Source organism: Polyodon spathula, chromosome 35 (assembly GCF_017654505.1).
Source record: "Polyodon spathula isolate WHYD16114869_AA chromosome 35, ASM1765450v1, whole genome shotgun sequence".
NCBI lineage: Eukaryota > Metazoa > Chordata > Actinopteri > Acipenseriformes > Polyodontidae > Polyodon > Polyodon spathula.
Window position 1 is genome coordinate 5,269,380 of NC_054568.1, and position 25,776 is coordinate 5,295,155.

The 25,776-nt window shown below is 45.0% G+C and overlaps 1 protein-coding gene across 2 annotated transcripts; it reads left to right on the top strand.

Moving 5' to 3' along the window:
* Positions 1–5,671: 5,671 nt before the first annotated feature.
* LOC121303835 (serine/threonine-protein kinase PAK 4-like) lies at positions 5,672–24,871 on the top strand. Of its 2 annotated transcripts, none has more exons than XM_041234651.1 (9): positions 5,672–5,864; positions 16,690–16,911; positions 18,576–19,160; positions 19,479–20,012; positions 20,658–20,791; positions 22,127–22,253; positions 22,649–22,774; positions 23,499–23,633; positions 24,204–24,871. In XM_041234651.1, the coding sequence occupies exons 2-9, from the start codon at positions 16,711–16,713 to the stop codon at positions 24,354–24,356; spliced, it is 1,995 nt and encodes a 664-aa protein (XP_041090585.1). In that variant the 5' UTR covers positions 5,672–5,864; positions 16,690–16,710; the 3' UTR covers positions 24,357–24,871. The 2 variants fall into 2 exon arrangements, with proteins under 2 accessions (XP_041090585.1, XP_041090586.1); XM_041234652.1 differs by lacking the exon at positions 5,672–5,864 and adding an exon at positions 14,127–14,367.
* Positions 24,872–25,776: the final 905 nt, after the last annotated feature.

The following is a 25,776-nucleotide window of genomic DNA, read 5'->3' on the forward strand; positions in this document are numbered from 1 at the left end:
CAATTACTAGAAATACTCATTGAAGAAAAATATTTCCTAAACTGAAGACTCACAATGTATTAACAAGCCGAAACAACGAGTTTTCAGTCTATCAGTATGTATATATATATTAAATATATAGTATATATAGTTCATATATATATATATATATATATATATATATATATATATATATATATATATATATATATATATATATATAATGTGTGACAGAGTGTTGTCTACAACGTGCGTAAAATCTGCAGAATTCTGTCCTCATCTCTTTAATCCTCACTGCGTTTCTCAGTGTCAAATCAGTAGCTGGGTTTTGAGAAAAAGTATTATCCACCTATCCACTCGCAAGGAGCCCGGTTTAAATTAACGTTGGGCAAGGGGGAGAAAGAAAAAAACCCAAAACATTTTATTATAATGAGCGCAAAGTTTAAACAAAAACAAAAAAAACAACTATGTGGCTTCTTGTACAATGTGGATTTAAAGCCATGTTTTTTTCTCCAGAATATGTAAATATGTAATATTGCTCACTTGTAAAACTACCGAATGTTTGTTTGTTTGTTTGTGCGTTGGAATATATTTTAATTTATAAGCTGCGTATTAGATTGTGTATAGGCGCTCCAGTATGAAAGGGTTATCGATCGCTGTGTTTGTATAGAGATCGTGGTGTGTCGATAGTTGCTTTTAGCTGCTAGATGGTGATTGATTATCCTCGTCCTCTGGGCAACAGACTACTCAGTTGTGACCTTATCCTCAAAGCCGATATTTACAGAGAGAGTTAACCAGCTTCAGCGCTACAGAAATGTCAGCGATCTACATTGTGTCATTTATTTGTGTATAGACCTGGATCTAGATTTATTTTTATCCAAGTAAAAGTTTTCTTTTTGGAAATACCTGGTCACATTGTTTTTTTCAAACCCACTGCCTTTGCAGCCCTCTAACCACTGAGCTCCTCAAACTGCCTTCCACACTGCCTTCCACACTGCAGCCCAGCACTCTAACCACTGAGCTCCTCAAACCCACTGCCTTCCACACTGCAGCCCAGCCCAGCGCTTTCTCTAACCACTGAGCTGCCTTCCACACTGCAAAGCACTCTAACCACTGAGCTACTCAAACCCACCTTCCACACTGCAGCCCAGCTAACCACTGAGCTCCTCAAACCCACGCCTTCCACACTGCAGCCCAGCGCTTTATCTAACCACTGAGCTCCTCAAACCCACTGCCTTCCACACTGCAGCCCAGCACTCTAACACTGAGCACTGCCTTCCACACTGCAGCCCAGCTCTAACCACTTCCTCAAACACCACTTATCTAACCACTGAGCTCCTCAAACCCACTGCCTTCCACACTGCAGCCCAGCTAACCACTGAGCTCTCAAAACTGCCTTCCACACTGCAGCCCAGCACTCTAACCACTGAGCTCCTCAAACCCACTGCCTTCCACACTGCAGCCCAGCGCTTTCTTTATCTAACCACTGAGCTCCTCAAACCCACTGCCTTCCACACTGCAGCCCAGCGCTTTCTTTATCTAACCACTGAGCTCCTCAAACCCACTGCAGCTCCTCAAACCCACTGCCTTCCACACTGCAGCTGAGCTCCTCAAACCCACTGCCTTCCACACTGCAGCCCAGCACTCTAACCACTGAGCTACTCAAACCCACTGCCTTCCACACTGCCCAACCTCCTTGCCTTCCACACTGCAGCTAACCACTCTTTGGGGTGAGGCGTTGTTGTAAGTGACTCAAACCCACTGCAGCTGATGCATAGTTCACACACCCTCAAACACACTGTCCACACTCAGTATCTTGTAAAGTGCTTTGTGATGGTGGTCCACTATGAAAGGCGCTATATAAAAATGAATTATTAATTAATTATTATATATACAGACCAAAGAATAGAATTATGTAACAGAAATGCTTCCTGTCTTACACTTCTCCTGCATGTAGGAACCAATATTGCATCAGGAGGTGGGGGTCCAATTACTTGTAACACAGTGTAGAAGAAAGGAAGGCAGAGGTAAACACAGAGAAGTACTTCCATCAAAACTCTAAGAAAAAGGATCTGATAGAAATAAAACACGTTTTAACAATAGCAGGAAAACTAGATAAACTGCATTCAAATATTGTTATTGTCCAGCTTTATTTTAACGCAACGATTTTAAAACACTGGTACATACAATCAATAAATAAAAAAAAAAAAAAAACAAGAAGGTTTAGATTTAAAATAATTATTATCAAGAAAGTACATTGTACATAGAAAAGGACTACAAGTAAATTGATTCCTGTCAAATACAGTTTCCCAGAATCTGTGTCTGTTTGCTGTCAGCCCCCAATCCAGAGCCAGAGGCAGCTGGACAGCACAATTACAATCTCTAGAAAGTTCCGCAGAGAAGCGCACAACCTAGGAAGGGAATTCAGGTCATAAAATGGCAAGCAGAGAGGGAGCAATCTCATTGGCTGATCAGTGTTCCAGTCTACGCTGATGTGACATCACCATGCCAGCACAGCTTGGATCTTTCAAAGCCCCTGTGTCGAATAGCTGCCTGACAATCTGTTCACATGGAAAGGGGGTGCGGTGGGGTAGCTAATTGAAAAACGCAATAACACTGGACTGGAACAGCCTGCTGTGCGTTATGGCTTTTTTGCTTGTAGGCACTGAAGCAAAGTGTGGTAAAGCATAGTGAAAGTCATCATTTGCTGAAGTCGGTTTTCTCCAAACATTATCCTTTATTGGTTTTGTAGATTACACAGATTACACAGTCTGACAGCGTCCCATTTCAGCTCAGGTTAATACCTTCTGAAACCACCACAGAGTCCCCACTGCACACACACGTCCGGGACAAGTGAACAACACTACAGTGACATCTACAGAAGGGTTCTGTCTGTCAAAGGCAGCCTTATAAATTGCATGTTTTAAAAAAATAAAATAAATAATAACATCGAGTTCCTGGTTGAAGAGAAAACCTGGAGGACCAGGGTGGAAATCCATTGCCTGATTGGACTAGTATGTAACCCCACTGATGTGAACAGCCCTGATATTTATAAAGGTCTCAGACTCGGTGTGTTTTCCAGCCTCCCTCGCTTCGTCTGCCATCAAATCCTTCAACTCTGGAGAGGTTAATCCTGGACACATCCCTGGAACACTGAGCCCTGGGGGAGTGGCCTTGGGCTGACCCTGAGCCAGTGGGAGGGGTTTGGGAGAAATGAGGGCGGGGCTACTGTTGCTGTCAGCTATGCTGTTCCTCTTGTTGCAATAAACAGAGCCGATCTGCAGCTTTTCCGTCAAGCTGCAGATGCCTTCTTCCAGAAAGCACCTGTTCCTGAGGACCATGCCCGAAGATTGTGGACTGGGAGGCTGGGAGGTTATGCAAACGGCCTGGTTTTGGTAAAGGTTCCCAGCCAACCCTGACCTGGATCGGAAGAACCAGAATCTGCCGGGCTTGCCTTCTCCTTCTCCTTCTTCCGCTTCTTCATCCTGGACGGGTCTCGAAAGCTGTTCCTGTGGCCCAGGCTTCAATCCAGGGATGCCCTCCTTTGCATCTGCTTGTGGTTTGACAGCCACTGGGTCGGTACCGCCATGCCACTGCGCTTGAGATTTCCTGAACCACTTCTGGACCAAGCCGCCTCTGCTGACCGGTTCTGTTGTGGGGTTGTGTTTTGAGTTTTCTCCGAGGCAGACAGACCCGGACCATTTTCGGTTCTGGTTGGAGTCCAGGCTGGCGATCGCTGGGTTTTGGATAACCGGGATACTCAGCGGAGTGAGGAGGAGATGCTTTGGAGCAGCCTTATGGACAGCAGAGCTCACAGCCCAATCCCCTTCTCTGTGGCTACTGCCAAAGCCATCCGGGGAAGCGTCCGTGCCTCCCAGAGTGCCGTCCCTCGCGTAGGGATTCCTAATGACGTGCACCTCACTGGGAAAACCGAAAACAGGAAGCCCTCTCCGGATCCTGGTTTTCCTAGAGCTTTCCCCCGAGACCTCCTGCCCCCGGTGCTCATCGCTCTCATTCGGGATCTCAGATTCTTCCAGAGGCAGGGTCGGGTCTTCAAGGTCGTTCTTTCCCGGCCTCGGAGCGTCATCTCTGGTGCGCCCCTTACCCTGCGGCTCTGCCCCTAGCCGTCTATTGGAAAAAACCCTGGACAGGAACTTGGCCACGTCTTTCCTGCCAGCTCCGTACGTGGCAGCGGTTTTTCCGAGGGAATCAGGGAATCCCGGGTCCGCTCCGTACTGGACCAGGAGCTTGACGGTGTCCAGGTGCCCTCTCTCGCAGGCGTGGCTCAGTGCTGTCCTCCCCTGGTCATCCTGACTGTCCACTTCGGCCCCTCTGCTGAGCAGCAGCCTCACGAAACGCTGCCTCTCCGAGCGTGATGGGAGCCCGGCCGAATACACCAGCAGGGTCATGCCGGACTCCCCCATTCTGGCGTTCAGGGTGGACTCGTCCAGGGCTGCCAGGATGAATCTGGCCAAGTGGACTTTACCATCCGACATGGCTCGGAGGAAGGTCTCAGCTCCCGATCTCTCTTCGCAGTGCCTTTCTATCCCTGTAACTTTGAACATCACTCTTTTTGATATCGTCAGCAGACAAAGACAGAGAGAGCGAGAGAAAGAGAGTTAGCACAGTGTTGGCTGTGCTGTCTTCCAGTGAAATGCTCTCTGGCTGTTTGCCATATTTCTATCAACCTGTGTGTGTCCGTTCAGCTAATAACAAATTGATTTCCATGGAGTGTAAGCCAGACAGAAACGCTTGCTCACTTTCTTTATTCTGTTTTCTTGTGTTTGTTATTGTTCCTCCATGCGCTGGTTTTCCTGTTTTTTTTATTTTGTTTTGTTTTTTTCCGCGATTGTGTTCCTTCCCTTTTCTCGCCCCCACCACACACACACACACACACACACACTAAGATGTTTCAGTCTTGGAGATGGGGGGAAGCTTCAGAAGGGTGGCAGCAGTAACCATGGCGATGAGCGGTTCTGCTTCTGAGCGGAACTGCACTGTGAAATGAAAAATGTGGAGGGGAGTGGGGAGCTGAGCTGTGGGCGGATTTTTTAAGACTGAATATTTTCTTTATTTGCAATTTCACTTTCTATCTTTGCCATTATATTCGCACACTTTACATGTGCTTTTTACAGGTTACAATGTCCCTGAATGAATCTGTCATTTTTTTTTTTTTAATTATGAAGTAATACTTCCCAAACTATTTTTGAAGTGCTGGGTAATAATTTAGAATATGTCATTATTAATGGTGCTCTCTTAACCCCCTCTTCCCTTTTCTTATTATCAAGAAGTTCACTCTGCTTGCGTTTGTCAACATTTTTCAATTCTCTCTCAATAATTTGTTCTTTAGACCCTCTTTTCTTCAGATTTATTTTTTTATTCCTTTTTTTTTTTTGTAGTCATTTTCGTCAGAACAGATTGATTATTTATTTATTTATTTATTTATTTATTGTATCATTACAGCCCAAGCATTGGTCTTTTAACAGATCCTTGCTCAAGTTTCACCAAACTGTCTAAGAATTCAATTTCAGAATGTGTCCACCTTAAATCCACCGAGATATCAGGGTGGATATAATTTGCTAGTTAATGATTCTTCTCCATGTGGCCATATTGCAAAACACGCCATCCACACATCTTATCCGCGGTTGCTAAGGGCCGATTTCGAGTTGGTTGCTATGGAGTGATTCCCTCCCGGTTTCCCGGATGTTGCGATCTACATGGCGTTTGGCAAGTGAGGTCGGAAGCGTTAGCTGAACGCAATTCTCACGCTAAAAAAATAAATAAAATAAATATCTATATATAGATATAGTAATATATTAATAAATCAAAGCAGCTCACAGTGGTAAACTGCCTGCGTTGTGCGACGAAGGGGCGAACAAGCACAGGTAAGGAACCCAGCCCAACTTTCTCTTATCGGGATTAACAGTTAGAGTAAGTTTAATTAATTCTCGGTTTGTTTGTTTATTTTGGTGTTTTTTATTTTTATTTTCTTAGTTCGCCTCAGTATAATAGCTGCTTGCGAGCTGATTGTGCGGCGCGTTTGCTGTGTCAAAAAAAAAACTAATGTTTCCTTAATGATCCGGGTTATCGAGAACTGCGTCGAGTTTGACCACTGTTTTGTGTGTTTGATTAATATATTGATAAAGGCACACACTAACTGTTCATGAAAGTCATTTCACTTCGTTGCAGCGTGATTCATAAAACCAGCCCGCTAAGCAGACTGTATTGTAATTAAATTCGCGTTTCTAATTACTCTTGCTGACTTGTTTGTGAGCAGAATTCCGCTTTACTGTTGTGTTTTTTTTTTTTTTTTTTTTTACCAGTGAAGTGATATTATTAGTGCAGCTGAAATGCTGTAGCAATTAATGAGAAAGCAGATCACTTTTAATGTCATTATATTCCACTGTCAGCCCACAGCCACACACAGCTAAAATTAGAAACACGTTTACTATAGACATACCTTGAGGACAGTGCGACAAATCCAAGTACATAATCATTTATAAAACAAACATGAACTTCAGACGCCTGTCGATGTAAATATATGCATTGTGGCAGCATAATGTTACCCAAGATTTATTTATTTTGTAATGCCAACCAGGTTAACATATTTGTGTGTGTGTATATATATATATATATATAATATATATATATATATATATATATATATATATATATATTACACTTGGCTGAAGGCTATATTTGTATACTGAGCCATTCGAAAAAAAGTAGCAGCCACAGTAGATGTCAAAAAGTGATAATTCCTCCAGAGGAAAATATACTTGAACTGTGACCCGCTGGAGCCCTCAAGACCAGCCCTTTTCAATTCAAACACACATTTCTCGTTTCCAATCACTCAGCTCCCACAGTACAGAAATGTAATGATCAACAAAATGAGAATACTTTAAAAAAAAAAAAAAAAAAAAAAAATGCTGGTATATTCCTATCTCAGAGAAACATAAAGCCAGCTAGCTACCATCGCTTTGATATGTTGCACGCTGTCTTAAAAAATGAAAATCCATATTCTTGCTTGATGTAATGGTGTTCTAATAGTTCCTTACTCTTGGAAGAAGTTTAGGTTTCAGTACTTAAAAGAATTGGTAGAATAAGAGCAATGTTTAATTTGTTTCAGCAAGTCTGGGGTTTAGTCACAGTGCCTTCGGATACACACACACACACACACACACACACACACACAGCAAAGCTGTTTTGAGTTCCCTTTGCCTTTCCCTTTCTGTGGTGCAGTTTCTCAAAAAGTTATCATTAAGTCGCTTAGCAGTTTCTCCCGCTGTGAGCAGCGAGGAGAAAATGCAATTAAAATGCTAGTTCCTATCGCTCAACTGTGCTAATTGCTAACCCTGTTAAAGCACATTGCTGCTCTCGCTTCGACAGATTTCTGCAGGACAGGGTTTGAAGCAGAGCTCCACTGGTCGAGAGGCACTTTTTGGGGTGAGGTGGTGAAGGGCAAGACGGTGTTGCTGCCTTCGCTGGGCTGAAGATTCAGGGGCACCAGGGCAGTTCTAGGGGACCTGTTCTGTTGGTGAAATTTGAATTCAAACAAGCACAAATCAGTGTTTTCTGAGTGATTCACACACTAGTTGTTAACAAAAACAAATTATTGGTTAGTTTTCCATTGTAAAAATCAAATGGTATCATTAAAATTACAAAGGGAAATCGCCAAAGAAATACCTTCCATGGGTATGTTTACTAAACTCGCTCACACACCACTGACTAATGCATAAAGAATTGGATACAGCCTTAGTGATAATACAGCACTAGAAAGCCATGTCTTAAGGGAAGGGTTCCCCATGCCTGGAGTTTAATAATGTTAGTGGTCAAATGAGTTGCTCTGCCTGTGCGTTCGAGAGCCTTTTTGTATAGTTTCACCGTTCTTGAAATGTACAGTTATAAATGATTGCCAGCTCTGTTGCATTGCTGGAGGTGTGCTGTTTTTAAGCACACACATTCGTGCCCCTTTTCGTGAAAGCACGCGTTTTACTAGTTTGAACAGCAGAGCCACGTGAGGTAGTGACGGTGCATTGCACAAAAATAAATCAAAACGATTCACTTCTCTAGATTGTGATTTGTTCACGGTTGTGTTCTCTCTCCTGCTCGTTTCGTAGCGCGGGGAGCTGCTACTTCAACCATGTCATAGCTACTTGCTCAGTTTCTTTTGGTGTAAGATTTGAGCAGAACTAATAATGACTTATTTTTCATTTTTAGCATTGGTGTTTTTAGGGGGAATCCCACTGAATTACAAAACAACAACGGTCATTGAAATGTGTGTATGAATTATCAGTGTATATACACTGAAGACATGAAAGGGGGTTAGAATGCGTATTGCACCATTTCGAAGTACTGCAGTTTGAAACCCATTCTGTCACAATTCAGTGTCATGCTATCTCGTCCTTTCTGCAGTACTATTGAATCCGAGATCATTTAGACAGCTCTCCTTCCTTCTTTTGAAATGGTTTTTAAGTTGGCACAGGGGGCTCGAAGACGGAAAGAGCACACAGCGACCCTGCCAGTGAACGGGTGTGATTGAGCTCAGTCTAACAGTGAAACTGTCTTCCGACAGAGAGATGCAGCTTTGATATGCTCCAGATCTCACACAGCGTTTGAGGGCATACGATATGGGTGCTTATTGTTTGATTTATTTTCTTCTTGCATGTACTCTCATGACACTGATCAGTGAAACCCTGTCAGTTCTGGTCTAATTGCTTTGAGATAAAGAACTTTCACAATGTCACCCACACGCTGACAGTGTGTATGGCTTTCCCAGATTCAGATTAGAGCCCCCCCCCCCCAATTGCATAGCAGTTCAATCCAGTCCTGGTTTTACTATGGATTTAATAAGACCCATCTGAGCTTGTTACCTGCACACCATGGCTGATCAAGCTCCTAGTAAAACCTGGAATGGATGAAACCGCTATGCAATTGGAGTCTTATTTCCGTCCATGCTGTGATGAAGCCTGGTTTAGTTTAAATTTACTTCACTGTGTAAGTTGAGCTGCATGGACTGGTTAATAATTGGACAGTTTCCTCTTATTTGTTTTTTCTAACCAGGCTAAATGAAGCACATTCCTGCCTCATTAGAGAGCCGTAACTCTGCAAACAGTAAAACTTCAAGGAGACAAGCTGAACTCCAAGCCTGTAGTGCTTTGAGCTAATTGAATGCAAGAGGTTTCCAATGCATTTGTGAGATTCGTGCCCCTCCATAGCTCCCTTCAGGGCAGTAATAGCAGGGAGTAAAGGAATCATGTTCTTAATGCGTTTTCAACAAAGAACAGATACTGCACAGGTGCCTGCTTGAATAGCACTGTGGGATCATTCCAAAAAAACATTCACACAGCAGTTCAAACTACACTGTGGGATTTAATTCACCTCCTACAGCTCTTTACTCAGAGTGATGGCAATGAGGCTCCTGCTGCATAGCTGTTTCACCCGTTCCAGGTTTTCATGGTCAGAATCACACAGGGAAAGCTCACATTGACGTGCTGTGACAGGAAATGTTTCGGGGTAGTATTGCTGCTTATATGTATTCACAACACAGCAGGGTACAGCAAACAGGCATTCTGCTTTTACAAAAGGACACCTCCTGCATGGTAAATGCTCACGGGGGAGAGAGAGAAGGAGAAGGAAGGGGTTAAACTCCCTGCGTTTGGGGGTGACGGCTGCAACACCAGGGGTTTAAAGATGAACAGCTCCCTCCTCGACCTTGTTGCTAGCACACCAGACGACCCTGCGAGCTGGCTCCCTCTGGGGCTGGTCTCTGGGGCTAAATACCCTCGGGAGACCCACTAAAACAAGATGGGGTAATGTGCTGGTGCAGCCACTGCCTTTGAGGTGCCTTTGAGGTGTGCCGTTTTTGTTAGAGATCCACTGCGGTGACGACGCTGCTTTAGATTAGTGCAGGGTGATGCTGGGAATGAAGGGAGTGTGTGTGCGTGTGTGTGTGTGTGGTGCGGTGCACTACAGCAGACCTGTCTCTCTGTTGAAGGGTGTGTGTGTGTGTGTGGTGCGGTGCACTACAGCAGACCTGTCTCTGTTGAAGGGTGTGGGTGTACTCCTTTAATGCAAGCTCTGTTAGCCCCAGTGCACGCTATTAACAAGCACAGGTGCGTCTTAAAATTTAAACTCGTACTAAAGGCAGGAATGCATCAAGCTGTCATGCAATGGGAGGCTTGTTTCCACTCCTGCTGGTGTGGGTGATCTGTTAAGTCCAGCAGGGTGTCCTCTTGCCATTGTATCAGTGTGTCCCTGACGGACAGAGACAGGCAGAGACTGTGGAGGTTGCAGTGTGACGGGGGTGGGGAGGGGGCTGTGTGAGATCCCTGTGCTGGGTACCGCGCATTCCTCGCATGCCAGCTCATCTGTTGTAGCTTCTTGACCCTAGACGTTGCTTTCTTCAAAACGGGGTGGGATCCAGGTCGATTTTTTATTTTTTTAAATATTGAATGGCTGAAGGCTGGAGACTTTCTTCCCTTCTTGTTAGTGACGGCAATGTTATAACCAGCTCCAACACACACCTTTACATTGCAGGGGATCTTCCCTCTGCTAGTAATTTCATGCAGTGCTTGGAAAAAGATCAAACTATATCAGCCCAGTTCTGTTTATTTTGCCACAGCAACACTGTTAGTTTGATGGCACCGTTTAATACATTCCTCCCTGCATTCACTTCCTTCCTGTGTTACAGATAAAACCGCCCCCTCCCTTCACATTGTTATTCTATAGAATGGCATACAACTGGAGTGTGTTACGCAGTAGGTGGGGGCCTTAATAGCTGTAACACTGACAGGAAGTGAGCTAACAGTGTTGTGACAAGTTAAAAAAAAAAAAAAAAAAAAACCAGACACCCCCCCCCCCCCCCCCCCCCCGTTGTGACAACAAAGCATGTGTGTTTTCAATTTGCAGGATGTAAAAACAGCTACTGAGATGTTTGCGGCAAAATCGTCTGCCATTTAAAAATAAATACCGGCCGCACAGAACTGGCAGCTTTAACCCTTCAGTTACTGCTCTCTGCAAACGTTTTAACGATGGGTTGTTTCGCGTTGGTGATTGTAAGGGGCTGCTGTGACTTTATAACCTGTGTAAGGAAAGTAATTGATGAGGTCTGTGAATCAGTGCGCACATTCCCAGCTGAAGTGCTGGCAAACTTCCCTTATCAAGTCAAATATTCACAAGTTGCACGCGTGTAGCTTTAAACGTTATCGTTTAGACAAGAATAGCGTAGCACCTAGTTTAGTTGAATGAGCTTTGCTGCTGCAACAGTGTTTGCCACTCCTCCTATTTTTGTGTCGTCTGCGAATTTAACAAGTTTGCTTACTATACCAGAATCTAAATCATTAATGTAGATTAGGAATAGCAGAGGACTGAATACTGATCCCTGTGGTACTCCACTGGTGACCACACTCCATTCTGAGGTTTCTCGTCTAATCTGTACTTTCTGTTTTCTAAATGTTAACCACTCCCTAATCCATGTGCATGCATTTCTTTGAATCCTTACTGCGTTCAGTTTGAGAGTCCATCTTTTACCAGAGGCTTTCTGGAAATCCAGACAAGCCATGTCATACTCTTTGCAATGATCCACTGTCGGTGTTGTGCCCTCAGAATAAAATTAAAAAATCAAGCAGGTTAGTTAGACACGATCTCCCTTTCCTAAAACCATGCTGACTGTCTCCCAGGATACTGTTACCATAGAGGTCGTTTACCATATAGGTGAGTTTCCATAACTTGGAAGAAGTTATGCCTGAAAGTCTGTAGATTACGAGGTGTTATTCTTGCAGCTATAAGGGAAGGAGCAGTGTGTTTTAATAGATGTTTCACAAACTCCTGGCCACTGAATCATTCAAATAATATAGTTAATTGAAGGCAGTTTTGTGAGTTTCTAATCCTGCATATATTGTTGTTAATCTGTACTGTTGTGCCAATGTGTCAACCACATTGAATAATAATAATAGAACGAGAGAGACTGGAAAGTAATAGAGTGAGGAAGCCAATCTTGCTGTAGCTTACAGTAACTGCCCTTTCTCTGTGTGTGTGTCAATACCAAAAGCCTGTTTTTCTTGTTTGGTTTGATCAAAAGCAAAGCTAAGAGAGATTAGGTTTTCTTTTTTTTTTTTTAAGATGTTGAAGAAGAAAAAAAAACCCTAACAAGTCGAACACGTTTTCTTAAATAATCTTTAGTTGTGTCTCCAGTAGGTTGTTTTTATTTTATATTTTTTTGGCAGAATAACCTGTGTGTGTAGAATAGATAACAAAACAAAAGCCCACCATACAGAAGGAAACATTATCCTTCTTTGGCCAAAGGCAAAACGTTTCTTGAATGTTTCTCAAAGGGAAACCTGTTTCTGAAACACGGAAACATCAACATAGAAGCTGAAACGCGTTTGTTTCCTTGTGTCTGCTGGTCTTACGTGAAGGGGTGGTGGTATAGACACCCTGCCTTTCTGAGCTGAGGACGAAGCCAAGGAGAGTCTTGAAACAGTCTTTCTGCAAACGATGGCCAGCAAAGGCAGAACCATAAATCAGAGTGTTTCAATGCAAAACTCTGCCCTAATTCAGAATACAGAAATGGATTTTCAAAGTGAATGGCACTCACGCCTACCAGTGAATACAAAACAAGAAGTAATAATATAGAAATGTAATGTTGATCAAACTAACAAGTTGATTCTTCCTTCTCTTTGCGAAATGAACTTGCCCTGGTTTTAGGATTAAAGCTTAATTTTCCTAAAATGTTCCCCTTCAGTGTTCGTTGGGTTTAAATGTTTTAAGTCCACCCCCTTGCGAAGGGAAACGCATCCTTAAGTGTTGAATTTTAACGCTGAGGTGATTAATGCAACCAGCCCTTGAAATTTTAAAGAAAAACTAACCGAACAAATGAAGGGAACTGTTCACCAGAATCGCTGTTTCTCCACCAGAATTGCTCTATATAAAATGTGCACAGACCCCGACTCTGCCAGCGTTCATGCTGTGAAGCTCTTGGCCGTTTCTAATGACCAGTGAAAGCGGCTCCTCTCTGAAGTGGGTGCAGTAAATCTGCAGCTAATCTGGCCTCGCTCCTGTGTAGTAGTTTTTTTTTTTTTTAGATTTTGTTTTTAAAACTTTATTTGCCTTTTCTGTTCTAGGTTTGAACTCGCTGATTTCTTACCCAGTTTAACTAGATCTCTCTCTCCATTCTTTCAATGCAAGAGCACTTGCACACAAGTCTCTTATTCAGTGGTCAAGGGGCTTGCCAGGTTTTAAGGCCCACAGTGAAACTGCAGTTTGCTCTGTGTGTGTGTTTTGGGCATAAGTAAATAATCGACAGGAAAACGATAAGGTACTGATGTGCTCATTGGTAAAGGTTTTTATTTTAAAGGCTTGGTTAACCATTGGAAGAGAGGTGATCTTGTGGAACAATAACAACCCCACTGTTTTCATAGTGCTCAGAAAAACTGCGCTGTGCTGCACAGCTCCGAGCGTATTAACCGTTCGTCTTCCAGCGTCACCACAGTTATGTGGAAGGCCAGTTCTGGAACTCCGCTTGCTTTCTTGGGATTGGATTAAAAAAAAACAAAAAAAAACACAATGCTTTGTTTGAATGTAGCTTCCTGATTGGCTGGAGCCTGAGAGTCTTGTGAGTGTTCTGTCAGCTCAATGCTTGAGTTTGGGAAATGCAGTCAGCCGGTCACTCCCAGGAAATATTTCTAACCCAGTGAACTCCCTTATTTGTGACCTGCATATCGACATCAAAGGAGGAAGGAAGCAATTCCCTGTCATCTGTCTGTAGCTATCCATCTGGCCACAGTAATGAAAACGTTAGCACTTAGCTCTGGCCCTTAACTGAGTAGAAAAATGCTGAGCAACCTGCCCCCTCCCAATCTGATTTAGTTAGTGAGTTCACTTCATGCCCACAGACCATACTCGGTAAATAACAATAGAACAATAAAATAATTCCTAAGTTTTTGTTGTTTGTTTTGTAAGCATTAAATCGCACAGGACTTGAAACCAGAGTTAAAAATTTTGCAGAGTGAGATTTTGCTAATTGAAGTACCGGCCAGGCACGTCGTGCTGTGCAGTGTCCCTTTAAATTCAGAAGGGGCGGGGCATTCGGAATCCGACTCGGGGGCGTGGCTTTCTCTGTTCTTTATTCTCTCTCTCGTCGGTGACGTCATGAAACTGGATGGTTTGTCGAAACTGTTGGAATCCGAGTGCAATTCCTGAGCGCTTTTTAAACAGATGCATGATCGCTTTGGAGCGACTTAATTCTCGTATCAAGTACTCGAGCACACGCTTACATTGCACTCGCCGGACAGAGATCTACATAAATGCAAATCCAAGGCTAGCGAACCAGACAGCGGATCGGATGCATGGCTTTTAACTGACAACGAGACGTCAGAAGTGTTGCGGGTAAGTCGTGGGCTGCCATTCATTCTCGCACGGGAAACAATAAAGTTTCGCTTTATTTAATTAGATCGGGATTGGTGTTTTTTTTTTTTTTTTTTTTTTTTTTAAATATCTATATACAGTGTTCAGTCGCAGCGCCCTTATTAACTGCACAGCCTAACGAAAGGCGAGCTAACCCTCGTCCACTCCGTGTTGCAGCTGTAAAGAGAAGAACACGCCTCTGTTTTTAAACAGCATTGCAACCGAACTATATAATAATAATAATAGTGCTGAGATTGAAATCTCTCTTTCAACCGCGTTCATTTTGAAACGCGTTTATTACAGGCAGTGCCCGCAGCGATGCCCACATTCTTTCTGGCAGACTTTGCTTTTAATTTCCGTTGTAAAGTATGTTCCGTTATTAGACGTTATGCTAAAAATTAGATGTGATATATATATATATATAATATATATATATATATATAGGGGGTTTTTTGCCCCAAAAACGGTCTTGATTTTTTTTTAAACTGTTGTATTTTTTGTAAACGGTTGTAATTTCGTTGTGACCAGATTTTAAGTTTGCCAGGTGTCTTTGTTTGTCTATGTATTTATTTTCGGATGACATGTAAAATCGAGGTCCTATTGCAAGCGACTCTGCAGCAGCAGCTTCATTCACCCCCCACTCCTCAAGTCTCTTTGGATGAAAACGTCTGCTAAATGGTTAATAATAATAATATGCATGTATTTATAGTGCTTGTTTGTAATCAGGCTCTATGAACACTGCAATCTTGCTGAACAGCGCGGTTCACACGTCATTCATCAAGATGAATATATTTATCTTTTGTATTTTTTGATAAAGCAAGGTGTTTTGTGTGTGCGCAAGTTCCAGCATGACATTGAAAAGGAAGCAGCGAGTCAAGCTGTGTGGAGTTTAAAAAAAACCAAAAAACTGCTGAATCAGATCTTGAATATCGTGCGATAGGCTACAGTGTGCGGTGATATCGTGACAGTGCGTTATCGACTGTGGATCAGCTCGGTGTATTACAAAATAACCGCTTTGTAGAAAGGATGGGGCTCCACAGCTGGACCTCAGACTGAACAAGACTAAAGAGTTTGTTTTTATACTTTCTTGTACAATGGCAAATATTTCAATCACATCTCATGTGATTAGTAATGCAGTGATGTTTGAGCATCGTTGTTATTATCTGCTAATAATAATAATATGATGTGGTTTTCTGTAATGCATCATAAATCATATTTCAGAAGTAGTTTAAAGCAGAGTGAAACCTTGTTTATCAGAATGTAACAGTGCACGACGCCAGACCAGACTTACTCAAAAGAAACTCTCACAGACCCATTCACAATCGATTTTCCACGCACCGGGACAGCATGTCGCGTTGCATTGCACATGCCTTCAGCATTCAATACAAAACCATGGCAAAGTGGTGGTTTTGTTTTCTTTAAAGCGCCCGGTACATTTCTAAGTTTATCTTGGGTTTTATTTGAGAAAGTGTACCGTTCAGAGTGAAGAAACAGCTGCTTGGGTTTGTGATGATCGCTGCTTTTGGTGAACTCTGTGGAGAACAACGATTCACGCCAACTTTTAGTTTATTATTTTCGAACGATGGATTAATAATTCTTCAGTTTGATTTCCATAAAAAATTTGTATTCTTACAAAAGTAATATGTTTTTTAGCATATACTGTGTGTGTGTGTGTGTGTGTCTGTATATATATATATATATATATATATATATATATATATATATATATATATATATATGCGCAACTGTGTATTTATTTTTCTGAATCAAGTCTCTATCGCTGTACGCCTGTCTCTCTATCAGCAGCATGTGCTGACAGGTGTAGTTAATGACCCACAGATAACAGTAAATTGCCTTTAACACTCTCCCCAAGGGCGTACCTGTCTTTCCAGGTACGCTGAGACAAACCCCAGCGCTGCACAGGTCAGCTGGCTGCTTGTTTTACTGCAGAGACCTGTGCACAGGTGAGTGACGGCCAGGTGGGCTCCCTGCCTTGCAGCACTCGCAGTACACCTGTCTACCAAACAGCGATGCACTTTCCAGCCTGCAGGGCAGGTGCCAGACATTTGACATCCTTTGAGTAGAGCAAGCGTGGGTTTTATTTTAAGACTTGCGGAACTCTGCCCGAAGTATTCCGAACGCAGCTGTGCCTGGGAGAAGGATGTTAAACGTACACCTTTTGTAAAGGGTAGAAAGATCGGCGAGGTGCATATCGGAATAGAATATCTGACAGGTAATGGGATGGGGCTCGAGACAGTCGGGGAGGTTCACGGGTGTTGATCAGGCTGCTTCCCCCCCCTGCAGGTCTGATGTCCGGCCGCAGCCATGTTCACGAAGAAGAAGAAGCATCGCATCCAGATCTCGGCGCCGTCCAACTTCGAGCACCGCGTGCACACGGACTTCGACCAGCACGAGCAGAAGTTCGTGGGGCTGCCGCGGCAATGGCAGAGCCTGATCGAGGAGTCGGCCAAGCGCCCCAAACCGCTCATCGACGCCTCCTGCATCACTGCTGTGGAGCCCCGCAAGGTAGGGGGGTGGGGTTGAACCCAGGCTCTTTGAGTACAAGGGGTCTGTCGATTTTTAATCACGATAGAAGTAGCCCCTGTGTGTGTCTATACTGATGGACCATTTTGTTCAAGTCAGTGAGACAGGGAGGGAATGTAACACACACTTCTCACACCACACTGAGCTGGCTTGTTTTTGTGTCGGAGTGTAAACCATACGCACCTTTTAGTAAGACTGGATTTACCACATGAAGCAAGTATCGCAGATTCATGTGCGGGTGGATCCTGATGGATGTGAATACCGATTGTCCCTGACGTCCTAATGATGCGAATCCCGTTGTTCAGATGATAGGGTTGAGCGAACTAAACAAAACCGAGACAGATGAAATAAATACATCACGAGCAGGAAGAAAACTGCAGCTTGTTGTTTTCAGATTGTTCTCAGTTCTGACAAGCATGGGGTTTATAGTCACACCTCTTATCACACCTCTACCCCTCCCCACAATGCATTTAAAAAAAAAATAATAATAATAATTTTCAATCTGGGCTGTTTTTTTTTTTTTTTTTTTTTTTTAAATCTCGCCTGGTGTTTTTCCAGGAGAGGGGAGAGAACAGCTTGAATGTGTCTGTGAACCAGAAAGTAAACTACAGACAGGGAAGGAGTCTCCCTTTGCATGTGGGTTTGAGTCGTTCCAAGTTTTACTGCAGACTTAATCCGACGCAAAATCTGCAAAATCCAAGAGAGACGCCCGTCCCATAGAAAATTACACAGCGTGGAACCGCTGTTTCCAGAACGAGGAACAAAAAATAAACTTGTGTGTTTCTCTGTGGTTTTGTACCAGGCGGCTTCCACCCACAAAAGAAACACGGTTTTGAAACTGCATTGTTAGCTACTTACAGAAGGGTTACAAACACACACTCGCCCTGCTGCTGCACCCAGTTCTGGAAGAAAAAGAAATCCAGCGTCCTAGATTTCAGCAAGATATCAATTTTCAAAGACTTGAGCACACTGGTACCAAGAGGCAGGACGCATTCCAGCGCGCGCGCGTGTGTGTGTGTGAGACCTGCTAGTATTTAAAAAAAAAAAAAAAAAAAAAAAAAAAGACCAAGCTATGATTTACCCATTATTGAAAAAAAAGTCTGAGCTGTCAGATTTAGTGAGGCTCTCTCTAGAATGAGAGGGAGGGAGAGTCAGGGTGTTTTGGGTTTATTGTATAAAAATGTTTAGCTTTAATGCCTAGGGGATTGTATTGTTTATGCATTGGCATCCTTTGCAGGATGGCTTTTTATAAATCCTGTTGCGAAGATAGAAACGAGACTCCCATTGCATAGCAGTGTGATCCAGTCCTGGTTTCACAGAGTTTAAGAATAACACACCTGAGCTTATTATCTAGACACACTGAGGCTGTTCAAGCTTGTTGTAAAACCTGGAATGGGTGACACTGCTGTGCAACAGGAGTCTTTATTCCCACCCTTGTACCGCTTCATTTTAACTTTTTTTAATGCATTTCCTCAACACTGAAAACCCTTACAAAGTCAGACATTTGTCTGATACTTCTCTCTTACATGAACGTTTCTGAATACAATTTCAGCAGCATTTAGTTCAAGCATTGTAGTACAGGTTTATCCCGGCACTAATTTTAACCTAATTGTAATCTACTTCTCTGTCTCTTTCTCTCTCTCCAGGCGATCGTTCGCGGCAGTAAGATCTCAGTGGACGGCGCATCCCTCACATGGCTGCTGGACGAATTCGAGACCATGTCTGTGACTCGCTCCAACTCTCTCCGTCGGGACAGCCCCCCTTCCCAGCCCCGCCGGGACTCCACCCCCTCAGGGGGGCTCGAAAACGGGGAGGCAGCCAGATCTAGACACTCTGGAGGAGGGGAGAGGCAAGGACAGGGAGGCAGGGAAGATCCAGACAGGAGACCTTCCAGGATGCAGCAGCAGCCCAGAGGGCAGGAGCCCAGCCGAAACAGGGACAGACCACCACCCCCTCCTTCCAGAAGAGAACCGAGCCAGAGGCAGGACCGGGACGGGGGGAATCCCCAACAGAGCCAGCCACGGGAGGACAGGGTGGTGAGGAGGGACCCCGGCCAGGAGAGGAGGCCCAAGTCTAGCTACACTGGCACAAGCACCAGCCCTCAGTCCCCCCGGGACAAGCGCCCACTCTCTGGCACGGACGGGGTGATCAAGACAGGGCAGCCGACAGGGAGACCCTTCAATACATACCCCCGAGCAGAGACCGACGCAGGGAGGGGCGCGGGCACACAGGTAAGGGGGGGTGCTGGGGTTTGTTTTTTTTAAGCTGATTTTTAAAAGGTATTAAATGTGGAGTGATCTAGCAATGGATGTTTTGACTACAAAACAGGGATGGAAGTCAGACTCCTGTTGCACAGCAGTTTGATCCATTCCTGGTTTTACAGTGAGTTTAATAATCTGAGCTAGTTACCTAGACACACTGTGGCTAATCAAACCTGGACTGGGTTTGATTAGCCAGGGATGGTTATGGATGAGCCAGCCTTAACAAGTCTGCGCCTTGTTTTTTTTTTTTTTTTTTTTTTTTAATAATCCTCCCAAAAAAAACACCAGCCCAGCAGCAAACCCCACGAAGCCCCTTCTCACAACGGGCCCTCCAGCCACGCCAAGGACCACGGGGGCCACAGCAAACCCAGCACAGGCAGCAGAGGAAGAGCAGGTAGCGGGGGAAGCGTCGGGGGCAAAATGCCCCAGGGGCAACTGCGGGCGACCCCACCCGACCACCATTCCTCCCACCCAGGCCTGGGTCCGCAGCCCTCCACTCCCACCTGGGGGGGGAGGAGGAGAAGGAGTCTGGGTCAGAGGGGTCTAAGCGCGGAGGGGGGGGGAGGAGGAGGGTCCGGGGGACTCCACACCCGCCCCCCCGGCCAGGAGCCCCAGCGCGTCTCTCATGAGCAGTTCAGGGCAGCCCTCCAGATGGTGGTGGATCCAGGGGACCCCCGAACGTACCTGGACCACTACATCAAGATCGGGGAGGGCTCCACGGGGATCGTGTGCATCGCCACGGTCAAGACCAACGGCAAGCTGGTGGCCGTCAAGAAGATGGACCTTCGCAAGCAGCAGAGGAGGGAGCTGCTTTTCAATGAGGTACAGCTGCTGCGCCTTGTATCGAGTGTGTCTCAGATGGTTATAATGCTGTACTGCTGTCCCTGTGTGTCTCGGGTGGTTGTAATGCTGTACTGCTGTCCCTGTGTGTCTCGGGTGGTTGTAGTGCTGTACTGCTGTCCCTGTGTGTCTCGGGTGGTTGTAGTGCTGTACTGCTGTCCCTGTGTGTCTCGGGTGGTTGTAGTGCTGTACTGCTGTCCCTGTGTGTCTCGGGTGGTTGTAGTGCTGTACTGCTGTCCCTGTGTGTCTCGGGTGGTTGTAATGCTGTACTGCTGTCCCTGTGTGTCTCGGGTGGTTGTAATGCTGTACTGCTGTCCCTGTGTGTCTCGGGTGGTTGTAGTGCTGTACTTCTGTCCCTGTGTGTCTCGGGTGGTTGTAGTGCTGTACTGCTGTCCCTGTGTGTCTCGGGTGGTTGTAGTGCTGTACTGCTGTCCCTGTGTGTCTCGGGTGGTTGTAATGCTGTACTGCTGTCCCTGTGTGTCTCGGGTGGTTGTAGTGCTGTCCCTGTGTGTCTCGGGTGGTTGTAATGCTGTACTGCTGTCCCTGTGTGTCTCGGGTGGTTGTAGTGCTGTCCCTGTGTGTCTCGGGTGGTTGTAATGCTGTACTGCTGTCCCTGTGTGTCCTCAGGTGGTTATAATGAGGGACTATCACCATGAGAATGTGGTTGAGATGTACAACAGCTACCTGGTTGAAGACGAGCTCTGGGTGGTCATGGAGTTTCTGGAGGGTGGGGCCTTGACGGACATCGTCACGCACACCAGGTGAGGGAAACCAGGGCAGCCAGTACTGAGGGCAGGAAACTCCCACTGTCACTCCTGATCATTTCAATATTAATAATACTAGACTTCACTGAGGGGAGCTCTGAACCCCAGGACTGGGAGCAGCAGCAGCAGCAGCAGCAGCAGCGGCTAGTGTGAGTTTCTAACCCTGCTCAAACTCCTGGCTCCTTATCATTTCAATATTAATAATAATAGACTTCGTTGAGGGGAGCTCTGAACCCCAGGACTGGGTGCAGCAGCAGTAGGGCTAGTGTGAGTTTCTAACCCTGCTCAAACTCCTGGCTCCTGATCATTTCAATATTAATAATAATAGACTTCATTGAGGGGAGCTCTGAACCCCAGGACTGGGTGCAGCAGCAGCAGCAGGGCTAGTGTGAGTTTCTAACCCTGCTCAAACTCCTGGCTCCTGATCATTTCAATATTAATAATAATAGACTTCATTGAGGGGAGCTCTGAACCCCAGGACTGGGAGCAGCAGCAGCAGCAGGGCTAGTGTGAGTTTCTAACCCTGCTCAAACTCCTGGCTCCTGATCATTTCAATATTAATAATAATAGACTTCATTGAGGGGAGCTCTGAACCCCAGGACTGGGTGCAGCAGCAGCAGCAGCAGGGCTAGTGTGAGTTTCTAACCCTGCTCAAACTCCTGGCTCCTGATCATTTCAATATTAATAATAATAGACTTCGTTGAGGGGAGCTCTGAACCCCAGGACTGGGTGCAGCAGCAGTAGGGCTAGTGTGAGTTTCTAACCCTGCTCAAACTCCTGGCTCCTGATCATTTCAATATTAATAATAATAGACTTCATTGAGGGGAGCTCTGAACCCCAGGACTGGGTGCGAGTGTCAAGCCCTGTATAGTTTAGTTCTCATTAACTCCTAATTTCACAGACCCTGAGCACCACTGGTCTTGATTCGATTTTTGAATTCCCAAATCTGACAGGACGCATTCTTCTATGTGGGGGTGGGAACAGCAGTACTCTTTAAGCCCTGCCAGGTGGTGCTGTTGTTCAAGAAAAAGCTTTCTTTAGTTTGTGCTCTGAGCTTTAAGAGCCTCCGGCTAAAAGTTAAAATAAAATCGCCTAGAATTTTAGGGTTAAGACATCATTTTATATATATGTGTGTGTGTGTTAACATAATTTAGAAGTTGATTAATAACCATTAGGAATACTGGGATGGGAATAAGATTCCTGTTGCACAGCAGTGTCACCCAGTCCAGGTTTACCTACCAGCTTGATCAGCCCCAGTGTGTCTAGCTAGCAAGCTCAGGTGTAATGGCAGTCTTCTTCCCACCCTTCGACGGTTTTGGTTCTTCTTTCCAGGATGAACGAGGAGCAGATCGCCACGGTCTGTCTGTCTGTCCTGAAGGGCCTGTCTGTCCTTCACACGCAGGGCGTGATCCACAGAGACATCAAGAGTGACTCCATCCTCCTCACACACGACGGCAGGGTAAGGGCTCAGACTTCGTTATTAATGTCTGTTGAGCAGGAGCGCAGCTGTGCCAGGTAAGGTTGGAATGGCTTTCTGTTTGACGGCTCACGCTGGGGTCGCTCTGGTTTATTTTATATAAAGAACAAGATCGTTCAGCTGATCAAGAGTCTCTTCTCCTCGCTCATCATTTTCCCCAACTAGAGGGATGTAATTTTGAGATCCAGGATCTAGTCGTTTCTTCATGTCTTTCAGTCCTTGGGTAAGCCTAGGAGAACTAGTTGCCCTTCCCAAGGGCGCTTGGTCTCTATCAGAATCGAAGGATGTATGGTGCGTGTGTCTCTCTCGCTCTCTCTCTCTCTCTCTCTCCTCTATCTGTGTTTATTAATGCCTCCTCTCTCCCATCCTCTCCCCAGGTGAAGCTGTCTGATTTCGGTTTCTGCGCCCAGGTCTCTAAAGAGGTGCAGAGGAGGAAGTCTTTGGTCGGGACCCCGTACTGGATGGCTCCAGAACTCATCTCCAGGCTGCCGTATGGTCCCGAGGTGAGCGAACCTGTTTCCTGTACTTGTGTGTAGAGTGCATAGCCGCATGCATCGTTCTGCACAGGTACCATGTTCTACAGAGCAGGGGTGTCAGACGGATTTCAGAACATTTAGGTAAATTATTGAAATCGCAGGAAGCCTGCAGTTCGATGTTGTTATATAAATTAGCTTCATCAACTCCTGTTAGTAAAAACGGCGATATCTCTGCTTGTGACTTGCTTGTGCTGTGATGAGAATCTGTTCATTCATTCGGAGCAGATTTACCAGGGGTCTGATTGTTCAAACGCCTTTAATCAATCCATCAATCCATTTATTGAAATTATTATTTATTAATTTGGCAGACTCCTTTATCCCAGGCGACTCACACAGGTGCTTCAGGGCAGCACAGGGTTACAATGCAAGCTTCAGATTTAAACACAGTGTCGTTTACACTCAGTGCAAATAATACTACTACTAGAATACAAGGTGAACTAGGATGCAGCAAGCTGTATGTGCAGTGACATATGAGCAGTGCAATAGTGCATCAGCTGAGGGTCCAGTAACGTGGTGCGCAGGTCAGTCAATCTGTCAATCAATCGATCAGTGAATCCTTCCCTAGGGTAGGAAGTGATTGTCATCATCGCTGTAGCGTTTCTGCCCCCTTGTATCAGTGCTGCTGTGTGTGTGTCCCTCGCCCCTCTGTTCCCTGCTCACCCCTGATCTGTGTGTGTGCTGCCCCCTGCAGGTGGATATCTGGTCCCTGGGGGTGATGGTAATCGAGATGGTGGACGGGGAGCCCCCCTATTTCAACGAGCCCCCCCTCAAGGCCATGAAGATGATCCGCGACAACCTGCCCCCCAAACTGAAAAACCTACACAAGGTGGGTAGAGATTCAGAGTGTGTGTGAGAGTCTCTGTCTATGTGTGTGTGTGTCATTAGAACAGATATTTTAATACACAGCTGTGGCCAAAAGTTTTGCATCACCTAGAATTTTAGGATTGAGACATTAATTAAAATAAAACTATATGAACATAATTTTAGATTTAAAATCATGTAGTGAAAGAAACTACAAAAGGATATTGACAAAGTCTACCGGAAGCCATGATAGTAGCACAGCATTTCACATTGGGTTTTGAAATGTCAAATATTTCCGTAAGTATATGAAAAAACTACAACGTGGCAGCGTGTAATTCAATCTGTTAATGTTACATTATCCAGCAGCTTTCATTCGACTTCATGAGGCAAAATGAGTTCATTCTGCAGGGGGATGCAAAACCTTTGCCCACAGCTGCACATTAATACAAAAGGCGTTTCATATTTAACGTTAAAATGAGTTTCCAGACACTCAGACTGCACATACGTAGTCTTTTCTTGTTGTCTCATTTCTTTCGCAGTTCCTCTGCAGTCCTTGCAGTTCTCTGAGTGTGAGAGTGTGTCTTGTGTGTTGCAGGTCTCACCTTTGCTCAAAGGCTTCTTGGACAAATTGCTGGTTCGAGACCCCACCCAGAGAGCCACAGCCAATGAGCTGCTGAAGCACCCGTTCCTGTCCAAGGCGGGCCCGCCTTCCTGCATCGTCCCACTAATGAGGCAGAACCGCCAGTGAGAGGGGCGGAGCTTGGTGTGACATCACTGACCTCGCTGTGAGGCGACGGGGCTGCCTCGAAACTGCCAGACGCACGTGGGAAGGTGCCAAAATGAACGGGGGGGGGGGGGGGGGGGGGTATACAAATATATAAGACTCTGGTTTTTTTTATAATTCGTGCTGACCGGTCCACACAACGTTTTTTTTTTTTTTTTTTTTTTTTTTTTTTTAAATCTCTGCTGAGAATTGACCTCTGAACTTTGCAATGAATTTTTGTGACTGCTGTCCATCTGTCTATCCCATAATACATGGACTGGAAGAGAAATGAAAGAGCTACATTGGAGCGGTCCAGCGTGGGTCTTTGTCACACCTGGGATCCCCACTGAAACATTAACAAGCAAAAAGGAAGCCTTCCTTTGCCACACACGTGTTCACTACGTCTGACCAGGAAAGCTACAGAACTCTCTCGTCATTAAAAACGACACGGTGCTCTTTACTGTAATGACAGCTGGATACACCTCTTGAGGGATTTACACTTTTCTGTGACAATACTGTCTTATTATACAAAGCCACTGAAATGAATACTACTGACTGCAAAAAAGAGGACCACGATTTCAAAGATTTTATATACACACACTGCTGTGCAAATGTCTTGGACGCATTCAGGAGTTGCGGTGTGTGTATCGATGTTGTAGCGTCATCAGTTCACTCTGGAGCTCCACTGGCGTTCTGTGGTTGTGCAGCTTTGGCTGTTGTTGATGCTGCTTGGTTTGGGTGGGGAGAGGCCAGGCTTGTCTTCGGTTCGCATTGATCAGGGCCTGCAAGACTTGTGATCACGGCAACTCGGGGTGAAGTGTGCATTTGCACAGCAGTGTGTGTGTTTCGCAATAGTTTAATTGTGTTGTGAAAGAACACTAAGATCAACACTGGAGTTGTGTTTGTGTGGGTTTTATAACTATTATATAAATCTGTTTTTTTTTGGTTTTCTTTCTTTTATCTAGCACACTTTGTTTAGTGGTTGGTGCTCCATATGTTTGTGTGAAACTCATGAATGGGGTGAGCTGGTTTGAATGTGTCTTCTTTCTGAGACACGTTCATTTCTAAAAGCAGTAATTACCCTTCAAAGATCGTGCCTTCCCAGTGCCAGTTTCCTTTAGAGAAGCATCACAGTCACTCTGGGTGTGTCCCTTTTTCCTCGACAGTTATGACACAGCTCTACACACAGCGATGGGAATAAGACTCCTGTTGCACAGCAGACTGATCCATTCCTGGTTTTACTTTGAGTTTAGTAAGACGCACCTGAGCTTGTTAGCTAGACACACTGGGGGCTGATCAAGCTGGTAGTAAAACCTGGACTGGGTGACACTGCTGTGCAACAGGAGTCTGATTCCTGTCCCTGCTTTTAGGGCTGCTGGTTTGGGGGTTTTATTTTTGATTACAT

Coding starts and splice junctions, on each gene's coding strand:
- LOC121303835 (XM_041234651.1), top strand. CDS start 16,711: ATGTTCACGAAGAAGAAGAAGCATCGCATCCAGATCTCGGCGCCGTCC. Junction 16,912..18,575: donor CTGCTGTGGAGCCCCGCAAG/GTAGGGGGGTGG, acceptor CTCTCTCTCCAG/GCGATCGTTCGCGGCAGTAA. Junction 20,013..20,657: donor GGGAGCTGCTTTTCAATGAG/GTACAGCTGCTG, acceptor GTGTGTCCTCAG/GTGGTTATAATGAGGGACTA.